General features: G+C 42.4%; 1 protein-coding gene across 1 annotated transcript in view; it reads left to right on the forward strand.

The window, feature by feature from the left end:
* Positions 1–25,071, forward strand: part of gnat2 (guanine nucleotide binding protein (G protein), alpha transducing activity polypeptide 2) — a 40,844-nt gene that overhangs the window by 9,696 nt on the left and 6,077 nt on the right. The window contains exons 4-8 of the mRNA XM_064956242.1: positions 5,215–5,375; positions 7,384–7,512; positions 20,123–20,252; positions 21,049–21,202; positions 21,568–21,772. Coding sequence (XP_064812314.1) covers positions 5,215–5,375; positions 7,384–7,512; positions 20,123–20,252; positions 21,049–21,202; positions 21,568–21,755 — 762 coding nt within the window. The 3' untranslated portion in view covers positions 21,756–21,772. The remainder of the gene's footprint in view (positions 1–5,214; positions 5,376–7,383; positions 7,513–20,122; positions 20,253–21,048; positions 21,203–21,567; positions 21,773–25,071) is intronic.

A 25,071-nucleotide genomic window follows, 5' to 3' on the forward strand; every position in this document is an offset into this window, starting at 1 on the left:
CGTTATATATGTTAAACTATACTATACTGTAGACATGTTATACACTACTGTATAGACATGGTATACTATATTATACTGTAGACATGTTATACTATACTGTATATACATGATATACTATACTATAGACATTTTATACTATACTGTATAGACATGATATACTATAGACATTTTATACTATACTGTATAGACATGATATACTATATTATACTATAGACATTTTATACTATACTGTATAGACATGATATACTATATTATACTATAGACATTTTATACTATACTGTATAGACATGGTATACTATATTATACTATAGACATTTTATACTATACTGTATAGACATGATATACTATATTATACTATAGACATGTTATACACTACTGTATAGACATGGTATAATATATTATACTGTAGACATGTTATACTATACTGTATAGACACTATATACTATACTGTAGACATTTTATACTATACTGTATAGACATGGTATACTATATTATAATATAGACATTTTATACTATACTGTATAGACATGATATACTATACTGTAGACATGTTATACTATACTGTATAGACACTATATATTATACTGTAGACATGATATACTATATTATACTATAGACATGTTATACTATACTGTATAGACATGATATACTATACTGTAGACATGTTATACTATACTGTATAGACACTATATATTATACTGTAGACATTTTATACTATACTGTATAGACATGATATACTATACTGTAGACATGTTATACTATACTGTATAGACATGATATACTATATTATACTATAGACATGTTATACTATACTGTATAGACATGATATACTATACTGTAGACATGTTATACTATACTGTATAGACACTATATATTATACTGTAGACATGTTATACCATACTGTATAGACACGTTATACTATACTGTATAGACACTATATATTATACTGTAGACATGATATACTATACTGTATAGACACTATATATTAAACTGTAGACATGTTATACTATACTGTATAGACATGATATACTATATTATACTATAGACATGTTATACTATACTGTATAGACACTATATATTAAACTGTAGACATGTTATACTATACTGTATAGACATGATATACTATATTATACTATAGACATGTTATACTATACTGTATAGACATGATATACTATATTATACTATAGACATGTTATACTATACTGTATAGACACTATATATTATACTGTATACATGTTATACTATACTGTATAGCCACTATATATTATACTGTAGACATGTTATACTATACTGTATAGACACTATATATTATACTGTAGACATGCTATACTATACTGTATAGACATGATATACTATATTATAGACTTGTTATACTATACTGTATAGACATGGTATACTATATTATACTATAGACATGTTATACTATACTGTATAGACATGGTATACTATATTATACTATAGACATGATATACTATACTGTATAGACATGATATACTATATCATAGACTTGTTATACTATACTGTATAGACATGGTATACTATATTATACTATAGACATGATATACTATACTGTATAGACATGGTATACTATATTATACTATAGACATGTTATACTATACTGTATAGACATGGTATACTATATTATACTATAGACATGATATACTATACTGTACAGACATGGTATACTATATTGTACTATAGACATGATATACTATACTATAGACATGTTATACTATACTGTATAGACATGGTATACTATATTATAGACTTGTTATACTATACTGTTACACTATACAGACACGTTATATATGTTAAACTATACTATACTGTAGACATGTTATACACTACTGTATAGACATGGTATACTATACTATACTGTATAGACACTATATATTATACTGTAGACATGTTATACTATACTGTATAGACATGATATACTATATTATAGACTTGTTATACTATACTGTTATACTATACAGACACGTTATATATGTTAAACTATACTATACTGTAGACATGTTATACACTACTGTATAGACATGGTATACTATATTATACTGTAGACATGTTATACACTACTGTATAGACATGGTATACTATATTATACTATATCCATTTTATACTATACTGTATAGACATGATATACTATATTATACTATAGACATGTTATAATATACTGTATAGACATGGTATACTATATTATACTATAGACAGGGTATACTATACTATAGACATGTTATACTATACTGTATAGACATGGTATACTATATTATACTATAGACATGATATACTATACTATAGACATTTTATACTATACTGTATAGACATGATATACTATATTATACTATAGACATGTTATACTATACTGTATAGACATGGTATACTATATTATACTATAGACATGATATACTATACTATAGACATTTTATACTATACTGTATAGACATGATATACTATACTATAGACATTTTATACTATACTGTATAGACATGGTATACTATATTATACTATAGACATGTTATACTATACTGTATAGACATGATATACTATATTATAGACTTGTTATACTATACTGTATAGACATGGTATACTATATTATACTATAGACATGATATACTATACTGTATAGACATGGTATACTATATTATAGACATGTTATACTATACTGTATAGACATGGTATACTATATTATACTATAGACATGATATACTATACTGTACAGACATGGTATACTATATTATACTATAGACATGATATACTATACTATAGACATGTTATACTATACTGTATAGACATGGTATACTATATTATAGACTTGTTATACTATACTGTTATACTATACAGACACGTTATATATGTTAAACTATACTATACTGTAGACATGTTATACACTACTGTATAGACATGGTATACTATACTATACTGTATAGACACTATATATTATACTGTAGACATGTTATACTATACTGTATAGACATGATATACTATATTATAGACTTGTTATACTATACTGTTATACTATACAGACACGTTATATATGTTAAACTATACTATACTGTAGACATGTTATACACTACTGTATAGACATGGTATACTATATTATACTGTAGACATGTTATACACTACTGTATAGACATGGTATACTATATTATACTATATACATTTTATACTATACTGTATAGACATGATATACTATATTATACTATAGACATGTTATAATATACTGTATAGACATGGTATACTATATTATACTATAGACAGGGTATACTATACTATAGACATGTTATACTATACTGTATAGACATGGTATACTATATTATACTATAGACATGATATACTATACTATAGACATTGTATACTATACTGTATAGACATGATATACTATATTATACTATAGACATGTTATACTATACTGTATAGACATGGTATACTATATTATACTATAGACATGATATACTATACTATAGACATGTTATACTATACTGTATAGACATGGTATACTATATTATACTATAGACATGTTATACTATACTGTATAGACATGATATACTATATTATAGACTTGTTATACTATACTGTATAGACATGGTATACTATATTATACTATAGACATGATATACTATACTGTATAGACATGGTATACTATATTATCCTGTAGACATGTTATACTATACTGTATAGACATGGTATACTATATTATACTATAGACATTTTATACTATACTGTATAGACATGATATACTATATTATACTATAGACATGTTATACTATACTGTATAGACATGGTATACTATATTATACTGTAGACATGTTATACTATACTGTATAGACATGTTATACTATATTATAGACTTGTTATACTATACTGCTATACTATACAGACACGTTATATATGTTAAACTATACTATACTGTAGACATGTTATACACTACTGTATAGACATGGTATACTATATTATACTGTAGACATGTTATACTATACTGTATAGACACTATATACTATACTGTAGACATTTTATACTATACTGTATAGACATGATATACTATATTATACTGTAGACATGTTATACTATACTGTATAGACATGGTATACTATATTATACTGTAGACATGTTATACACTACTGTATAGACATGGTATACTATATTATACTATATACATTTTATACTATACTGTATAGACATGATATACTATATTATACTATAGACATGTTATACTATACTGTATAGACATGGTATACTATATTATACTATAAACAGGGTATACTATACTATAGACATGTTATACTATACTGTATAGACATGGTATACTATATTATACTATAGACATGATATACTATACTATAGACATTTTATACTATACTGTATAGACATGATATACTATATTATACTATAGACATGTTATACTATACTGTATAGACATGGTATACTATAGACATGATATACTATACTATAGACATGTTATACTATACTGTATAGACATGGTATACTATATTATACTATAGACATGATATACTATACTATAGACATTTTATACTACACTGTATAGACATGATATACTATACTATAGACATTTTATACTATTCTGTATAGACATGGTATACTATATTATACTATAGACATGATATACTATACTATAGACATTTTATACTATACTGTATAGACATGATATACTATATTATACTATAGACATGTTATACTATACTGTATAGACATGGTATACTATATTATACTATAGACATGATATACTATACTATAGACATTTTATACTATACTGTATAGACATGATATACTATACTATAGACATTTTATACTATACTGTATAGACATGGTATACTATATTATACTATAGACATGATATACTATACTATAGACATGTTATACTATACTGTATAGACATGATATACTATAGACATTTTATACTATTGCGGAGTTGCCAACAACGGGAAGTTCCGGTTGTCAGGGGAAATGGAATGAGAGCCTGTGACTCGACTTCCTCTTTTTGGATGTTAAGGCGAGACTTCATCTTAACTCCGCCTCCACATTCATTGGATTGGTTGAACAGTGCAGAAGAGAACCTCCCCCCACAGTTTGTTTTTGTATTCTCTTCAAGACCAGAATGTGGAGGGATCTACAGTAGTTTCAGGTGTTTCTTTTCTGCCTGGTTATGTTACGTTATACTGATGCATGTACGGGTGTTGTTCTCTGTGTGTCCAGGATGAAGGCACGAAGCTGGAGAACCTTTCCAACTCTACTGAGGAGGGAACCATGTCCCCTGAGCTGGCTGAGTGCATCAAGAAGCTGTGGATGGACCCTGGCATCCAGGAGTGTTTCGAGTCAGCAGCCGAGGGCTACCATCTCCTCGACTCCGCTCACTAGTGAGTCTATGGCATGCCTCAATAACCAGATTCAGGCGCGGGATGTTTTTTTCTTGATGGGATGGTCAGGGGGCCGGAACATAATTACAAATCATTTGTATAATGCAAATTGACAGGAAGAAGCCTAAACATATATAATATTTGACTAAAATACCATTTCAAATTTTTCTGACATTTGTATACGATCACATATATATCTATCTGTTATGCACGGGAATACTTTTGAATAGATTTACACAATTAAAATAACTTTGCTGGTGTTTTTATAGTCTTTTATACTGAACAAAAATATAAACGCAACATGTAAAGTGTTGGTTCCATGTTTTATGAGCTGAAATAAAAGATCCCAGAAATTGTCCATACGCACAAAAAGGTTTTCTATCAAATTTAGTGCTCACATTTGTTTAAATCCCTGTTTGTGAGTTTTTCCCCTTTGCCAAGATAATCCAACCACCTGACAGGTGTGCCATATCAAGAAGCTGATTAAACAGCATGATCATTACACAGGTGCACTTTGTACTGGGGACAATAAAAGGCCACTTTAAAATGTGCAGTTTTGTCCCACAACACAAAGCCACAGCTGTCTCATGTTGAGGGAGTGTGCAATTGGCATGCCGACTACAGGAATGTCTACCAGAGTATTGAATGTTAATTTCTCTACCATAAGCCGCCTCCATTGCCGTGTTAGAGAATTTGGCAGAACGCTCAACCGGCCTCACAACCGTAGGCCACGTGTAACCACGCCAGCCCAGGACATCCACATTCGGCTTCTTCCCATGTGGGATTGTCTGAGACCAGCCACCCGGACATCTGATGAAACTGTGGGTTTGCACAATGGAAGACTTTCTGTAGAAATGTTCAGAAATCATCTCGGGGAAGCTCATTTGCGTGCTCGTTGTCCTCACCAGGATCTTGACCTGACTGCAGTTCGGCGTTGTAACCGACTTAAGTGGGCAAATGCTTACCTTTGATGGCCACTGGCACGCTGGAGAAGTGTGCTCTTCACACATGAATCCCGGTGTATGGCGTCTTGTGGAGGGTAGCGTTGTTAACATTGTTAACAGAGCGCCCCACGGTGGCGGTGGGGTTATGGTATGGGCAGGTATAAGCCACGGACAACGAACACAATTGCATTTTATGGATGACAATGAGATACCGTGATGAGATCCTGAAGCCCATTGTCGTGCCATTTATCCACCACCATCACCTCATGTTTCAGCATGATAATGCACGGCCCCGTCTCAAGGATCTGGACACAATTCATGAACGCTGAAAAATGTCCCCGTTCTTCCATGGCCTGCATACTCACCAGACATGTCATCCATTTAGAATGTTTAAGATGCTCTGGATCGACGTGTACGACAGCGTGTTCCAGTTCCTGCCAATATCCAGCAACTTCACACAGCCCTTGATGAAGAGTGGGACAACATTCCACAGGCCACAGGCAACAGCCTGATCAACTCTATGTGAAGGAGATGTGTCACACTGCATGAGGCTAATGGTGGTCACACCAGATACTGACTGGTTTTCTGATCCACGCCCCTACTTTTTTTTTTTTTAAGGTATATGTGATCAACAGATGCATATCCGTATTCCCAGTCATGTGAAATCCATAGATTAGGGCCTAATACATTCATTTAAATGAACTGATTTGCTTATATGAACTGTAACTCAGTAAAAATATTTGAAAATGTTGCATATTGCATTTATATTTTTGTTCAGTGTTTTTTTTTTGTTCAGAGAAATTGAGGGGCCAAATAAAATCAATCACGGGCCAAAGTTTGGCCTTCGGGCCGCCAGTTGGAGATCCCTGGTCTATGGCCCCTGTGGATGCTAGACAGTGCTGTTGTCTCTGCGGTCTAGTTACTGTAAAGCACTCTGTAATAACTGCTGATCTAAAAAAGACTTTATAAACACATTTTGTTGATTAGTTGATTGATTTACTCTGCCTCTTTCCCACAGCTAACTCAGTGATCTGATCTTGATTGATTGACTGCCTCTCACACAGCTTCCTCAGTGACCTGGAGCGCATCACCCAGGCTGACTTCACCCCTAATGACCAGGACATCCTTCGGTGCAGGATCAAGACCGGCGGGGTCAATGAGGAGAGGTTCATCTGCAAAGATGTCAAATTCAGGTGAGCTACAGTAGCGAACTACCTGGCTCTTTTGTCACAGTACATTATAGTTCACCTGCAAAGACGTCAAGTGAAGGCGAGTTAGTGTAACTGTTGCAATTGAACCAGCGACTTCTTACCCAACATCTTAACCATGAGACCAGGATACTACAACCCTGTTCCTGGAGAGCTACCCTCCTGTAGGTTCACTCCAGCCCTGTTCCTGTAGAGCTACCCTCCTGTAGGTTCACTCCAGCCCAGTTCCTGAAGAGCTACCCTCCTATAGGTTCACTCCAGCCATGTTCCTGGTCAGCTACCCTCCTGTAGGTTCACTCCAGCCCTGTTCCTGTAGACCACATATGTCAGAGTCAAGGCCCGCGGGCCACATCCGGCCCGCGAGAAGGTTTTTTACGGCCCCTGGGATGATCTTGATTTATTATTAGAACCGGCCCGCAGACCGCAGCAAGCCGGCAGCCCGCAGATCTTTTACACGCACCAATACTACATTTCCCACAATGCAACGGTGACGCACCGAGCAGTAGGCTGCTTCATTTCAATATTTATTGGCACAGCAGTCGTCAGCATCACAGTAAAATTAACTTTCAGATACCCATCAAAAATGGCAAAACGGAAGGTGGACACTGAGAACCGGGGTTTCAAACAAGGTGGGAGTCGGAGTATATGTTCACGGAGGTAGCTGGAAAACCTGTGTGTCTTCTGTGTGGAGAAAGTGTGGCGGTACTGAAAGAGTATAATCTGAGACGACATTATGAAACGAAACACGCGGACAAAAACAAGAATATGGACATGGAACAAAGGCTACAAAAGGCAGAGGAATTAAAACGAGGCCTCAAATCTCGACAGGCTCTGTTCAAAAAAGCCAAATCACAAGGCCAGGCTGCTGTCAAGGCCAGTTTTATTTTGGCAGAAGAGATCGCTAAATCAGCCCGGCCATTTACGGAGGGGGATTTCATCAAAAACTGCATGATTAAAGTTTGTGACGAAGTTTGCCCAGAAAAAGGCAACTCTTTTTAAATGTGAGTCTGAGCAGAAACACCATTGCCGAGAGAGTAGACCAGTTGTCCATCAATCTAAAAGAGCAGCTTGTGAAAAAGGGAAAAGATTTCATTGCATATTCCTTGGCTGTGGATGAGAGCACCGACATTTCTGACATTGCCCAGTTGTCAATTTTCATCCGCGGAGTGGACTCCAGCCTAAGCGTGACAGAGGAGTTTTTGGCTTTACGTCCTATGCATGGCACAACTACGGGGCATGATTTGTATGAAGAGGTGTCAAGATGTGTAAATGAGATGGAGCTGCCTTGGGAAAAACTCGTGGGTTTGACAACCGACGGAGCACCTGCGATGTGTGGACACAGGAGCGGACTGGTGGCGAAGATACGGGAAAAGATGCAAGAGGAAAACGCGACAGGTGAGCTGACAGCTTATCATTGTATCATACACCAGGAAGCGTTGTGCGGTAAAGCCTTGAAAATGGAGCATGTAATGAGCATCATCACGCGCACAGTTAACTTTATCAGAGCCAAAGGTTTGAATCACCGCCAGTTCAAGGCATTTCTGACGGAGTTAGAAACGGAGCATGGTGATTTGCCTTATCACACAGAGGTGCGATGGCTAAGCCAGGGAAAGGTGCTTCAAAGATGTTTCGAGCTTCGTGAGGAGATTTGTCTGTTCTTGGACAGCAAAGGGAAAGACACAACACAACTCCGAGACGAAATGTTTCTGTGTGAAATGGCTTTTCTGTGTGACATTACGAGTCATCTGAATGCAATGAACTTGCAGCTGCAGGGTCGGGATCATGTCATCTCTGATATGTACAGTACAGTGAAGGCATTTAAAACCAAACTGACTCTGTGGGAGACGCAGATGCGGAAAGAAAATTTGAGCCACTTTCCCAGCTGCTAGACCATGAAAGAGAAGCTCTCTACCAGTGCGTTCCCGAGCGCACAGTTGGCTGATAAAATAGGTATGCTTGCCGCTGACTTTCGACGCCGATTTGCTGACTTTGAAGCACAAAAAAGCAGGTTGGAACTGCTCGGTAACCCATTTGCTGTTGACGTGGAAAGCTCACCACCAAACCTCCAAATGGAGTTGATTGACCTCCAATGCAATGATGCACTGAGGGCAAAATATGCGGCAGTGGGTGCTGCGGAGTTCGCCCGTTTCCTCCCCGACACAATGCCCCAGCTGCGCATCCAGGCTGCTCAAACGTTGTCTATGTTTGGCAGCACATACCTGTGTGAACAACTTTTTCTTTGATGAACCTGAACAAAACATCACACAGAAGTCGACTTACTGCTGAACACCTCCACTCAATTCTGAGGATTTCCTCAGCTCAGAGCCTTACCCCGAACATTGATGAACTTGTGGAAAAGATGGGACACCACCAAGTATCACCCTCAACCTCAAACAAGTGAACATTACTGTGCAATCACATATTTAGAGTTTTTACTCAGTTCAAGTTTAAAAGTTAAAGTTTAATATTTGTTTTCACTGCATGTTACTTCTCCTTAAACAAAGTGTTGTTTTTGATTAATAGATTTTTGCACTTTATTTTATTGTATTTCAATCCAATTATATTTTAAAAATATTTCAGTTGAGTGGATGATAGAAAATTGCTATTATTGTTTTTTTCTTTGAAGTAAATTTAGCCCACTTTTGCTAAAATAGAAAATATAGGCTACTGATGGTGCCTTGAATACCGGTTTCTTTCATTTAATGTTCATGTTATGGGGATTTTTATATAAAGGAAATTTGTCTTTTGTGTCTGTTGAAAATTAAAGATTACTGACAGAGCCATAAGAAAATATTGCTTTATTTATCTGATCATATTGGAATATATTTGTTAGGTTTTCAGTAGGTTCAATTAGGTTCACTAGACTATATGCGTCATTTAAAAAATTTTCAATGAACATTCGAACAGTCCGGCCCTCGGCTTGTAGCTAAATTTTTTATTTGGCCCTCCGTCCATTTGACTTTGACACCCCTGCTGTAGACCTACCCTCCTGTAGGTTCACTCCAGCCATGTTCCTGGAGAGCTAGCCTCCTATAGGTTCACTCCAGCCCTGTTCCTGGAGAGCTACCCTCCTGTAGGTTCACTCCAGCCCTGTTCCTGTAGACCTACCCTCCTGTAGGTTCACTCCAGCCATGTTCCTGGAGAGCTACCCTCCTATAGGTTCACTCCAAACCTGTCCCTAGATGAGCTACCCTCCTATAGGTTCACTCCAACCTTGTTCCTGGAGAGCTAGCCTCCTATAGGTTCACTCCAGCCCTGTTCCTGGAGAGCTACCCTCCTATAGGTTCACTCCAGCCCCAGTTGTAACTAACCTGATTCAGTGTATCATCCAGTTAATTATTGGAATCAGGTGAACAAGATTGGGATTGGAATTAAAAAATACAGGACGGTAGCTTTCCAGGAACAGGGTTGGAGTTAAAACCTACAGGAAGGTAGCTTTCCAGTATCAGGGTTGAGAGCCCTGCATTAGACCAAGAGAAAATCCTTGTGATCTGAAAGCAGCATTTAGGCTTAGAAGTCTAAGGCTGTGTTTACACAGACAGCCCAATTCTGATATTATTTTTCACTCCTTGTTCTTTTGACCAATCGGATCAGCTCTTTTGCCAATAACTCGGCTAAATATCAGAATCGGGCTGTCTCTGGAGACACAGCTCAACTAAAGGCAGGGCTACGTCTTAATGAGAGTGTGATTCCAAATCGCCTCTCTTTATGAGCTACTTGGCAGCCTGGTCACATGACTGTTGGGACACGGATGCTGAAGTAATGTCTTTAATGTAGCAAAGTAGCTAGTGTCAAATCAAATCAAATTGTATTTGTCACATATCCACAATCTACTGCAAAGATAGCCTGCAGAGGTCTGTCCTACTATCCAGGTCTGTACCCAAACAATTTGAATTTCTACTTTTAAAAATCCACCTCTCTAAAAACAAGTCTCTCACCGTTGCCGCCTGCTATAGACCACCCTCTGCCCCCAGTTGTGCTCTGGACACCATATGTGAACTGATTGCCCCCCATCTATCTTCAGAGCTCGTGCTGCTCGGTGACCTAAACTGGAACATGCTTAACACCCCAGCCATCCTACAATCTAAACTTGATGCCCTCAATCTCACACAAATTATCAATGAACCTACCAGGTACCTCCCCAAAGCCTTAAACACGGGCACCCTCATAGATATCATCCTAACCAACTTGCCCTCTAAATACACCTCTGCTGTCTACAATCAAGATCTCAGCAATCACTGCCTCATTGCCTGCATCCGTAATGGGTCAGCGGTCAAACAACCTCCACTCATCACTGTCAAACGCTCCCTGAAACACTTCAGCGAGCAGGCCTTTCTAATCGACCTGGCCGGGGTTTCCTGGAAGGATATTGATCTCATCCAGTCAGTAGAGGATGCCTGGTTATTTTTTTTAAATGCCTTCCTAACCATCTTAAATAAACATGCCCCATTCAAGAAATTTAGAACCAGGAACAAATATAGCCTTTGGTTCTCCCCAGACCTGACTGCCCTTAAACAACATAAAAACATCCTATGGCGTTCTGCATTAGCATCGAAGAGCCCCCGTGATATGCAGCTGTTCAGGGAAGCTAGAAACCATTATACACAGGCAGTTAGAAAAGTCAAGGCTAGCTTTTTCAAGCAGAAATTTGCTTCCTGCAACACTAACTCAAAAAAGTTCTGGGACACTGTAAAGTCCATGGAGAATAAGAACACCTCCTCCCAGCTGCCCACTGCACTGAAGATAGGAAACACTGTCACCACTGATAAATCCACCATAGTTGAGAATTTCAATAAGCATTATTCTACGGCTGGCCATGCTTTCCACCTGGCTACTCCTACCCCGGTCAACAGCACTGCACCCCCCACAGCAACTCGCCCAAGCCTTCCCCATTTCTCCTTCTCCCAAATCCGTTCAGCTGATGTTCTGAAAGAGCTGCAAAGTCTGGACCCCTACAAATCAGCCGGGCTAGACCATCTGGACCCTTTCTTTCTAAAACTATCTGCCGAAATTGTTGCCACCCCTATTACTAGCCTGTTCAACCTCTCTTTCATGTCGTCTGAGATTCCCAAAGATTGGAAAGCAGCTGCGGTCATCCCCCTCTTCAAAGGGGGGGACACACTCGACCCAAACTGCTACAGACCTATATCTATTCCACCATGCCTTTCTAAGGTCTTCGAAAGCCAAGTCAACAAACAGATTACCGACCATTTCAAATCACACCATACCTTCTCTGCTATGCAATCTGGTTTCAGAGCTGGTCATGGGTGCACCTCAGCCACGCTCAAGGTCCTAAACGATATCGTAACCACCATCGATAAAAAAAATTAATGTGCAGCCGTATTCATTAATCTGGCCAAGGCTTTCGACTCTGTCAATCACCACATCCTCATCGGCAGAATCGACAGCCTTGGTTTCTCAAATGATTGCCTCGCCTGGTTCACCAACTACTTCTCTGATAGAGTTCAGTGTGTCAAATCGGAGGGTCTGCTGTCCGGACCTCTGGCAGTCTCTATGGGGGTGCCACAGGGTTCAATTCTTGGACCGACTCTCTTCTCTGTATACATCAATGAGGTCGCTCTTTCTGCTGGTGAGTCTCTGATCCACCTCTACGCAGACGACACCATTCTGTATACTTCTGGCCCTTCTTTGGACACTGTGTTATTAACAACCTTCCAGGCAAGCTTCAATGCCATACAACTCTCCTCTGTGGCCTCCAATTGCTCTTAAATACAAGTAAAACTAAATGTATGCTCTTCAATCGATCGCTACCTGCACGCCTGTCCAACATCACTACTCTGGACGGCTCTGACTTAGAATACGTGGACAACTACAAATACTTAGGTGTCTGGTTAGACTGTAAACTCTCCTTCCAGACCCGTATCAAACATCTCCAATCCAAAGTTAAATCTAGATTGGCTTCCTATTTCGCAACAAAGCATCCTTCACTCATGCTGCCAAACATACCCTTGTAAAACTGACCATCCTACCAATCCTCGACTTTGGCGGTGTCATTTACAAAATAGCCTCTAATACCCTACTCAACAAATTGGATGCAGTCTATCACAGTGCAATCCGTTTTGTCACCAAAGCCCAATACACTACCCACCATTGCGACCTGTACGCTCTCGTTGGCTGGCCCTCGCTTCATACTCGTCGCCAAACCCACTGGCTCCATGTCATCTACAAGACCCTGCTAGGTAAAGTCCCCCCTTATCTCAGCTCGCTGGTCACCATAGCATCTCCCATCTGTAGCACACGCTCCAGCAGGTATATCTCTCTAGTCACCCCCAAAACCAAATCTTTCTTTGGCCGCCTCTCCTTCCAGTTCTCTGCTGCAAATGACTGGAACGAACTACAAAAATCTCTGAAACACTTATCTCCCTCACTAGCTTTAAGCACCAACTGTCAGAGCAGTTCACAGATTACTGCACCTGTACATAGCCCACCTATAATTTAGCCCAAACAACTACCTCTTTCCCTACTGTTTTTTATTTATTTTGCTCCTTTGCACCCCATTATTTTTATTTCTACTTTCCACATTCTTCCATTGCAAATCTACCATTCCAGTGTTTTACTTGCTATATTGTATTTACTTTGCCACCATGGCCTTTTTTTGCCTTTACCTCCCTTATCTCACCTCATTTGCTCACATCATATATAGACTTGTTTATACTGTATTATTGACTGTATGTTTGTTTTACTCCATGTGTAACTCTGTGTCGTTGTATGTGTCGAACTGCTTTGCTTTATCCTGGCCAGGTCGCAATTGTAAATGAGAACTTGTTCTCAACTTGCCTACCTGGTTAAATAAAGGTGAAATTAAACAAACATGCACTGAATACATCAGGTGTAGACAGTGAAATGCCCTTAACCTACAATGTTAAAAAAACAAATCGCAGCAGTAAAATAACAATAGTGAGACTATATACAGAGTCAATGTGGAGGCTATATACAGGGGGTACCGGTACAGAGTCTATATATAGGGGGTACCAGTACAGAGTCTATGTGGAGGCTATATACAGGTGGTACCAGTACAGTCTATATACAGGGGGTACCAGTACAGAGTCAATGTGGAGGCTATATACAGGGGGTACCAGTACAGAGTCAATGTGGAGACTATATACAGGTGGTACCAGTACAGTCTATATACAGGGGGTACCAGTACAGAGTCTATGTGGAGGCTATATACAGGTGGTACCAGTACAGAGTCTATATACAGGGGGTACCAGTACAGAGTCTATATACAGGGGGTACCGGTACAGAGTCTATGTGGAGGCTATATACAGGGGGTACCGGTATAGAGTCAATGTGGAGGCTATATACAGGGGGTACCGGTACAGAGTCAATGTGGAGGTTATATACAGGTGGTACCAGTACAGAGGCTATATACAGGTGGTACCAGTACAGAGTCTATATACAGGGGGTACCGGTACAGTCTATGTGGAGGCTATATAATGGAGGTACCGGTACAGAGTCTAAATACAGGTGGTACCAGTACAGAGTCTATGTGGAGGATATATAATGGAGGTACCGGTACAGAGGCTATATACAGGTGGTACCAGTACAGAGGCTATATACAGGGGGTACCGGTACAGAGTCAATGTGGAGGCTATATACAGGGGGTACCGGTACAGAGTCAATGTGGAGGTTATATACAGGAGGCACCGGTACAGAGTCAATGTGGAGGCTATATACAGGGGGTACCGGTACAGAGTCAATGTGGAGGCTATATACAGGGGGTACCGGTACAGAGTCAATGTGGAGGTTATATACAGGAGGCACCGGTGCAGAGTCAATGTGGAGGCTATATACAGGGGGTACCGGTACAGAGTCAATGTGGAGTCTATATACAGGGGGTACCGGTACAGAGTCAATGTGGAGGCTATATACAGGGGGTACCAGTACAGAGTCTATGTACAGGGGGTACCAGTACAGAGTCTATATACAGGGGGTACCGGTACAGAGTCAATGTGGAGGTTATATACAGGAGGCACCGGTACAGAGTCAATGTGGAGGCTATATACAGGAGGTACCGGTACAGAGTCAATGTGGAGGCTATATACAGGGGGTACCGGTACAGAGTCAATGTGGAGGCTATATACAGGGGGTACTGGTACAGAGTCAATGTGGAGGCTATATACAGGAGGTACCGGTACAGAGTCTATATACAGGGGGTACCGGTACAGAGTCTATATACAGGTGGTACCGGTACAGAGTCTATATACAGGTGGTACCAGTACAGAGTCTATATACAGGGGGTACCGGTGCAGAGTCAATGTGGAGGCTATATACAGGGGGTACCAGTACAGAGTCAATGTGGAGGCTATATACAGGGTGTACCAGTACAGAGTCAATGTGGAGGCTATATACAGGGGGTACCGGTACAGAGTCAATGTGGAGGCTATATACAGGGGGTACTGGTACAGAGTCAATGTGGAGCCTCTATACAGGGGGGTACCGGTACAGAGTCAATGTGGAGGCTATATACAGGGGGTACCGGTACAGAGTCAATGTGCGGGGACACAGGTTATTCAAAGTAATTGAGATAATATGTACATGTAGGTAGAGTTAAAGTGACTATGCATAGATAATAAACAGAGAGTAGCAGCAGCATAAAAGAGGGGTCTGGGTAGCCCTTTGACTAGCTGTTCTGGAGTCTTATGGCATGTGGCTTATGGCTGTTAAGGAGCCTTTTGGTCCCAGACGTGGCGCTCCGGTACCGCTTGCCGTGCGGTAGCAGAGAGAACAGTCTATGACTAGGGTGGCTGCAGTCTTTGACAATTTTTAAGGACTTCCTCTGACACCGCCTGGTATAGATATCCTGGATGGCAGGAAGCTTGGCCGCAGTGATGTACTGGGCCGTTTGCACTACCCTCTGTAGTACCTTGCGGTCGGAAGCCGAGAATCTGCCATTCCAGGCAGTGATGCAACCAGTCAGGATGCTCTCGATGGTGCAGCTGTAGAACCTTGTGAGGATCTGAAGACCCATGCCAAATCTTTTCAGTCTCCTGAGTGGGAATAGGCTTAGACATGCCCTTTTCACGACTGTCTTGGTGTGTTTGGACCATGATAGTTTGTTGGTGATGTGGACGCCAAGGAACTTGAAGCTCTCAACCAACTCCACTACAGCCCCGTCGATGAGAATGGGGGCATGCTCAGTCCTCCTTTTCCATATTTACCGTAGCAATGTCGTAGTGTCTGTACCGTAGCAACGTAGTAGTGTCTGTACCGTAGCAACGTAGTCGTGTCTGTACCGTAGCAACGTAGTAGTCTGTACCGTAGCAACGTAGTCGTGTCTGTACCGTAGCAACGTAGTCGTGTCTGTACCGTAGCAACGTAGTCGTGTCTGTACCGTAGCAACGTAGTAGTCTGTACCGTAGCAACGTAGTCGTGTCTGTACCGTAGCAACGTAGTCGTGTCTGTACCGTAGCAACGTAGTCGTGTCTGTACCGTAGCAACGTAGTCGTGTCTGTACCGTAGCAACGTAGTCGTGTCTGTACCGTAGCAACGTAGTAGTGTCTGTACCGTAGCAACGTAGTAGTGTCTGTACCGTAGCAACGTAGTAGTGTCTGTACCGTAGCAACGTAGTAGTGTCTGTACCGTAGCAACGTAGTAGTGTCTGTACCGTAGCAGTGTCTGTACCGTAGCAACGTAGTCGTGTCTGTACCGTAGCAACGTAGTAGTGTCTGTACCGTAGCAACGTAGTAGTGTCTGTACCGTAGCAACGTAGTAGTGTCTGTACCGTAGCAACGTAGTCGTGTCTGTACCGTAGCAACGTAGTCGTGTCTGTACCGTAGCAACGTAGTCGTGTCTGTACCGTAGCAACGTAGTCGTGTCTGTACCGTAGCAACGTGGTCGTGTCTGTACCGTTGCAACGTAGTCGTGTCTGTACCGTAGCAACGTAGTAGTGTCTGTACCGTAGCAACGTAGTAGTGTCTGTACCGTAGCAACGTAGTAGTGTCCGTACCGTAGTAATGTAGCAACGTAGTAGTGTCCGTACCGTAGCAACGTAGTAGTGTCTGTACCGTAGCAACGTAGTCGTGTCTGTACCGTAGCAACGTAGTCGTGTCTGTACCGTAGCAACGTAGTCGTGTCTGTACCGTAGCAACGTAGTAGTGTCTGTACCGTAGCAGTGTCTGTACCGTAGCAACGTAGTCGTGTCTGTACCGTAGCAACGTAGTAGTGTCTGTACCGTAGCAACGTAGTAGTGTCTGTACCGTAGCAACGTAGTCGTGTCTGTACCGTAGCAACGTAGTAGTCTGTACCGTAGCAACGTAGTCGTGTCTGTACCGTAGCAACGTAGTCGTGTCTGTACCGTAGCAACGTAGTCGTGTCTGTACCGTAGCAACGTAGTAGTCTGTACCGTAGCAACGTAGTCGTGTCTGTACCGTAGCAACGTGGTCGTGTCTGTACCGTAGCAACGTGTCGTGTCTGTACCGTAGCAACGTGAGTCGTGTCTGTACCGTAGCAACGTGGTCGTGTCTGTACCGTAGCAACGTAGTAGTGTCTGTACCGTAGCAACGTAGTAGTGTCTGTACCGTAGCAACGTAGTAGTGTCTGTACCGTAGCAACGTAGTAGTGTCTGTACCGTAGCAACGTAGTAGTGTCTGTACCGTAGCAGTGTCTGTACCGTAGCAACGTAGTCGTGTCTGTACCGTAGCAACGTAGTAGTGTCTGTACCGTAGCAACGTAGTAGTGTCTGTACCGTAGCAACGTAGTAGTGTCTGTACCGTAGCAACGTAGTCGTGTCTGTACCGTAGCAACGTAGTCGTGTCTGTACCGTAGCAACGTAGTCGTGTCTGTACCGTAGCAACGTAGTCGTGTCTGTACCGTAGCAACGTAGTCGTGTCTGTACCGTTGCAACGTAGTCGTGTCTGTACCGTAGCAACGTAGTAGTGTCTGTACCGTAGCAACGTAGTAGTGTCTGTACCGTAGCAACGTAGTAGTGTCCGTACCGTAGTAATGTAGCAACGTAGTAGTGTCCGTACCGTAGCAACGTAGTAGTGTCTGTACCGTAGTAACGTAGTAGTGTCTGTACCGTAGTAACGTAGTAGTGTCTGTACCGTAGTAACGTAGTAGCGTCTGTACCGTAGCAACGTAGTAGCGTCTGTACCGTAGCAACGTAGTAGTGTCTGTACCGTAGCAACGTAGTAGTGTCTAACGTAGCAACGTAGTAGCGTCTGTACCGTAGCAACGTAGTAGCGTCTGTACCGTAGCAACGTCGTAGTGTCTGTACCGTAGCAACGTCGTAGTGTCTGTACCGTAGCAACGTAGTAGTGTCTGTACCGTAGCAACATAGTAGTGTCTGTACCGTAGCAACGTAGTAGTGTCTGTACCGTAGCAACGTAGTAGTGTCTGTACCGTAGCAACGTCGTAGTGTCTGTACCGTAGCAACGTCGTAGTGTCTGTACCGTAGCAACGTCGTAGTGTCTGTACCGTAGCAACGTAGTAGTGTCTGTACCGTAGCAACGTAGTAGTGTCTGTACCGTAGCAACGTAGTAGTGTCTGTACCGTAGCAACGTAGTAGTGTCTGTACCATAGCAACGTAGTAGTGTCTGTACCGTAGCAACGTAGTAGTGTCCGTACCGTAGTAACGTAGCAACGTAGTAGTGTCTGTACCGTAGCAACGTAGTAGCGTCTGTACCGTAGCAACGTAGTAGCGTCTGTACCGTAGCAACATAGTAGTGTCTGTACCGTAGCAACGTAATAGTGTCTGTACCGTAGCAACGTAGTAGCGTCTGTAACGTAGCAACATAGTAGCGTCTGTACCGTAGCAACATAGTAGCGTCTGTACCGTAGCAACATAGTAGCGTCTGTACCGTAGCAACATAGTAGCGTCTGTACCGTAGCAACATAGTAGTGTCTGTACCGTAGCAACATAGTAGTGTCTGTACCGTAGCAACATAGTAGTGTCTGTACCGTAGCAACATAGTAGTGTCTGTACCGTAGCAACATAGTAGTGTCTGTACTCGTAGCAACATAGTAGTGTCTGTACCGTAGCAACATAGTAGTGTCTGTACCGTAGCAACATAGTAGTGTCTGTACCGTAGCAACATAGTAGTGTCTGTACCGTAGCAACGTAGTCGTGTCTGTACCGTAGCAACATAGTAGTGTCTGTACCGTAGCAACATAGTAGTGTCTGTACCGTAGCAACATAGTAGTGTCTGTACCGTAGCAACGTAGTAGTGTCCGTACCGTAGCAACGTAGTAGTGTCTGTACCGTAGCAGTGTCTGTACCGTAGCAACGTAGTAGTGTCTGTACCGTAGCAACGTAGTAGTGTCCGTACCGTAGCAACGTAGTAGTGTCCGTACCGTAGCAACGTAGTAGTGTCCGTACCGTAGCAACGTAGTAGTGTCTGTACTCGTAGCAACGTATAATAGAGTGTGCATGCATTGTCAGTATTTGTATGTGATTCCTGCTGGAGTTGAACCTTCAACCTTTGTATTACAAGTACCACGCTCTCACCATATACAAGAACTATGTGTAAAAAGCCTGGAGGAGCTCATGATACTGTACTCCACTGATCGCTCCTCTCCTGTAAACAGGGCTTAATAATCGATTGATTGATTATTGTGTCTCTCTGACGGACAGGATGTTTGATATGAGCGGTAGAAGAGAAGAGAGGAAGAAGTGGATCCACTGTTTCCAGGGCGTCCATTGCATCCTGTTCTGTAGTTCCCTCAGCGCGTATGACCTGGTGCTGCTGGAGGACGAGGAAATGGTGAGTGATTACACACACACACAGTTTCACACACACACACACACACACTTTCACATACAGACACTTTCACATACACACACTCTTTCACATACACACACTCTCACATACACACTCTTTCACATACACACACTCTTTCACATACACACACTCTTTCACATACACACACTCTTTCACATACACACACTCTTTCACATACACACACTCTTTCACATACACACACTCTTTCACATACACACACTCTTTCACATACACACACTCTTTCACATACACACACTCTTTCACATACACACACTCTTTCACATACACACACTCTCACATACACACACTTTCACATACACACTCTTTCACATACACACACTCTTTCACATACACACACTCTTTCACATACACACACTCTTTCACATACACACACTCTTTCACATACACACACTCTTTCACATACACACACTCTTTCACATACACACACTCTTTCACATACACACACTCTTTCACATACACACACTCTTTCACATACACACACTCTTTCACATACACACACTCTTTCACATACACACACTCTTTCACATACACACACACTTTCACAGACACACACTTTCACAGACACACACTTTCACAGACACACTTTAAAGTTAAACTAAACTAAAAAAGGAGGGTACAGATGAGTGAGGAGACGCTGATATGGTTCAACCATATTGCAAACCTCACCAACTAGTGTGACCGCAGCGAGCTAGTGGAGGTTGAGCCCGACGATGACGATGACCCATCCTTCATTCCCCTTGTCCTCTTCTCTTTTCAGAACCGCATGCACGAGTCTCTCCACCTATTCAACAGTATCTGCAACCACAGGTTCTTCGAGGACACCATCCACGTGCTCTTCCTCAACAAGAAGGACATCTTCCAAGAGAAGATCAAGAATGTCCACCTCAATGTCTGCTTCCCCGACTACGATGGTGAGTCCTACTCTTGAGTCCCAAAATGGCAAAAAGTTGTTTTCCATGAACTTTTGACCTTTGGTTTTGAGTTTATTCACCGTGTGTGATGAATGACTCCAGGCTGAATCACATCTGGCCGTGATTGGGAGTCCCGTAAATAAAGATTAAATAAATAAAATAATACATTAAAAACTTTTCTCACTCAATTAAAACACGATAAGAAACTCCCTCTTATTCCCTCTGTCAAACACATACGAAGACACCATCAACTAGTCTCTGATCAGTTTTTACAGCTCCCTTATCTCTCTATAGGGCCTAACACAAACGAAGACACCATCAACTAGTCTCTGATCAGTTTTTACAGCTCTCTTATCTCTCTATAGGGCCTAACACATACGAAGACGCCAGCAACCACGTGAAGATGCAGTTCGAGTCTCTGAACTTGAGGCAGGCGGAGAAACCCATCTACACCCACATCACCTGCGCTGTAGAGACACAGGACGTGAACCAGGCCTTCGACACCGTCACAGACGTCATCAAAACCAACCTAAAAGACGTCGGGCTGTTCTGAGCAGCGCCTGACTGAAGGTACAGTATGACGGCCTGCATGACTGCCTGACGCACGCTCACACCTCAGTGCCGAACAGGAAATCACTATGAAGGACCCACATTAGTCCTGTGGTCTTACTGAAACACTGTAATAAGGCCTGGCTGTGGACAGACCATCTGCTGACAAACTGTAATAAGGCCTGGCTGTGGACAGACCATCTGCTGATAAACTGTAATAAGGCCTGGCTGTGGACAGACCATCTGCTGACAAACTGTAACAAGGCCTGGCTGTGGACAGACCATCTGCTGATAAACTGTAATAAGGCCTGGCTGTGGACAGACCATCTGCTGATAAACTGTAATAAGGCCTGGCTGTGGACAGACCATCTGCTGACAAACTGTAATAAGGCCTGGCTGTGGACAGACCATCTGCTGATAAACTGTAATAAGGCCTGGCTGTGGACAGACCATCTGCTGACAAACTGTAATAAGGCCTGGCTGTGAACAGACCATCTGCTGACAAACTGTAATAAGGCCCGGCTGTGAACAGACCATCTGCTGATAAACTGTAATAAGGCCCGGCTGTGAACTGACCATCTGCTGATAAACTGTAATAAGGCCTGGCTGTGGACAGACCATCTGCTGACAAACTGTAATAAGGCCTGGCTGTGAACAGACCATCTGCTGATAAACTGTAATAAGGCCTGGCTGTGGACAGACCATCTGCTGACAAACTGTAATAAGGCCTGGCTGTGGACAGACCATCTGCTGATAAACTGTAATAAGGCCTGGCTGTGGACAGACCATCTGCTGATAAACTGTAATAAGGCCTGGCTGTGGACAGACCATCTGCTGACAAACTGTAATAAGGCCTGGCTGTGGACAGACCATCTGCTGACAAACTGTAATAAGGCCTGGCTGTGGACAGACCATCTGCTGACAAACTGTAATAAGGCCTGGCTGTGAACAGACCATCTGCTGACAAACTGTAATAAGGCCTGGCTGTGGACAGACCATCTGCTGATAAACTGTAATAAGGCCTGGCTGTGGACAGACCATCTGCTGACAAACTGTAATAAGGCCTGGCTGTGGACAGACCATCTGCTGACAAACTGTAATAAGGCCTGGCTGTGGACAGACCATCTGCTGATAAACTGTAATAAGGCCTGGCTGTGGACAGACTATCTGCTGACAAACTGTAATAAGGCCTGGCTGTGAACAGACCATCTGCTGACAAACACTAATAAGGCCTGGCTGTGGACAGACCATCTGCTGATAAACTGTAATAAGGCCTGGCTGTGAACAGACCATCTGCTGATAAACTGTAATAAGGCCTGGCTGTGAACAGACCATCTGCTGACAAACACTAATAAGGCCTGGCTGTGGACAGACCATCTGCTGATAAACTGTAATAAGGCCTGGCTGTGAACAGACCATCTGCTGATAAACTGTAATAAGGCCTGGCTGTGGACAGACCATCTGCTGATAAACTGTAATAAGGCCTGGCTGTGGACAGACCATCTGCTGATAAACTGTAATAAGGCCTGGCTGTGGACAGACCATCTGCTGACAAACTGTAATAAGGCCTGGCTGTGGACAGACCATCTGCTGACAAACTGTAATAAGGCCTGGCTGTGGACAGACCATCTGCAATGAAATTAAATTAAAATTCCACATGTTGTTTTATGTCTGACATATTACCTCAATGAAAAACTCAGCAAAAAAATAAACATCCCTTTTTTAGGACGCTGTCTTTCAAAGAGAATTCGTAAAAATCCAAATAAGTTCACAAATCTTCATTGTAAAGGGTTTAAACACTGTTTCCCATGCTTGTTCAATTAACCATAAACAATTAATGAACATGCACCTGTGGAACGGTTGTTAAGACACTAACAGCTTACAGACGGTAGGCAATTAAGGTCAGAGTTATGACAACTTAGGACACTAAAGAGGCCTTTCTACTGACTCTGAAAAACACTAAAAGAAAGATGCCCAGGGTACTTGCTCATCTGCGTGAACGTGCCTTAGGCGTGCTGCAAGGAGGCATGAGGACTGCAGATGTGGCCAGGGCAATAAATTGCAATGTCCGTACTGTGAGACACCTAAGACAGCGCTACAGGGTAACAGGACGGACAGTTGATCGTCCTCGCACTGGCAGACCACGTGTAACAACACCTGCACAGGATGGGTACATCAGAACATTACACCTGCGGGACAGGTACAGGATGGCAACAACTGCCCAAGTTACACCAGGAACGCACAATCCCTCCCTCAGTGCTCAAACTGTCCGCAATAGGCTGAGAGAGACTGGACTGAGGGCTTGTAGGCCTGTTGTAAGGCAGGTCCTCACCAGACATCACCGGCAACAACGTCTCCTATGGGCACAAACCCACCGTCACTGGACCAGACGGGACTGGCAAAAAGTGCTCTTCACTGACGAGTCGCGGTTTTGTCTCACCAGGGGTGATGGTCGGATTTGTGTTTATCGTCGAATGAATGAGGGTTACACCGCGGCCTGTACTCTGGAGCGGGATGAATTTGGAGGTGGAGGGTCAGTCTTGGTCTGGGGTCTTTCCTATACATATTTACATATGTCCCTCCCTCCCCATCTCGACACTATCCCTGTCCCTCCCTCCCTCCCCATCTCGACACTATCCCTGTCCCTCCCTCCCTCCCCATCTCGACTCTATCCCTGTCCCTCTCTCCCTCCCCATCTCGATTCTATCCCTGTCCCTCCCTCCCTCCCCATCTCGACACTATCCCTGTCCTTCCTCCCTCCCCATCTCGACACTATCCCTGTCCTTCCTCCCTCCCCATCTCGACACTATCCCTGTCCTTCCTCCCTCCCCATCTCGACACTATCCCTGTCCTTCCTCCCTCCCCATCTCGACACTATCCCTGTCCTTCCTCCCTCCCCATCGACACTATCCCTGTCCTTCCTCCCTCCCCATCTCGACACTATCCCTGTCCCTCCCTCCCTCCCCATCTCGACACTATCCCTGTCCCTCCCTCCCCATCTCGACACTATCCCTGTCCCTCCCTCCCTCCCCATCTCGACACCATCCCTGTCCCTTCCTCCCTCCCCATCTCGACACTATCCCTGTCCCTTCCTCCCTCCCCATCTCGACACTATCCCTGTCCCTCCCTCCCTCCCTCCCCATCTCGACACCATCCCTGTCCCTCCCTCCCTCCATATCTCGACACCATCCCTGTCCCTCCCTCCCTCCCCATCTCGACACCATCCCTGTCCCTCCCTCCCTCCCCATCTCGACACTATCCCTGTCCCTCCCTCCCTCCCCATCTCGACACTATCCCTGTCCCTCCCTCCCCATCTCGAC

This window comes from Oncorhynchus masou, chromosome 33 (assembly GCF_036934945.1).
Source record: "Oncorhynchus masou masou isolate Uvic2021 chromosome 33, UVic_Omas_1.1, whole genome shotgun sequence".
Taxonomy (NCBI): Eukaryota; Metazoa; Chordata; class Actinopteri; order Salmoniformes; family Salmonidae; genus Oncorhynchus; species Oncorhynchus masou.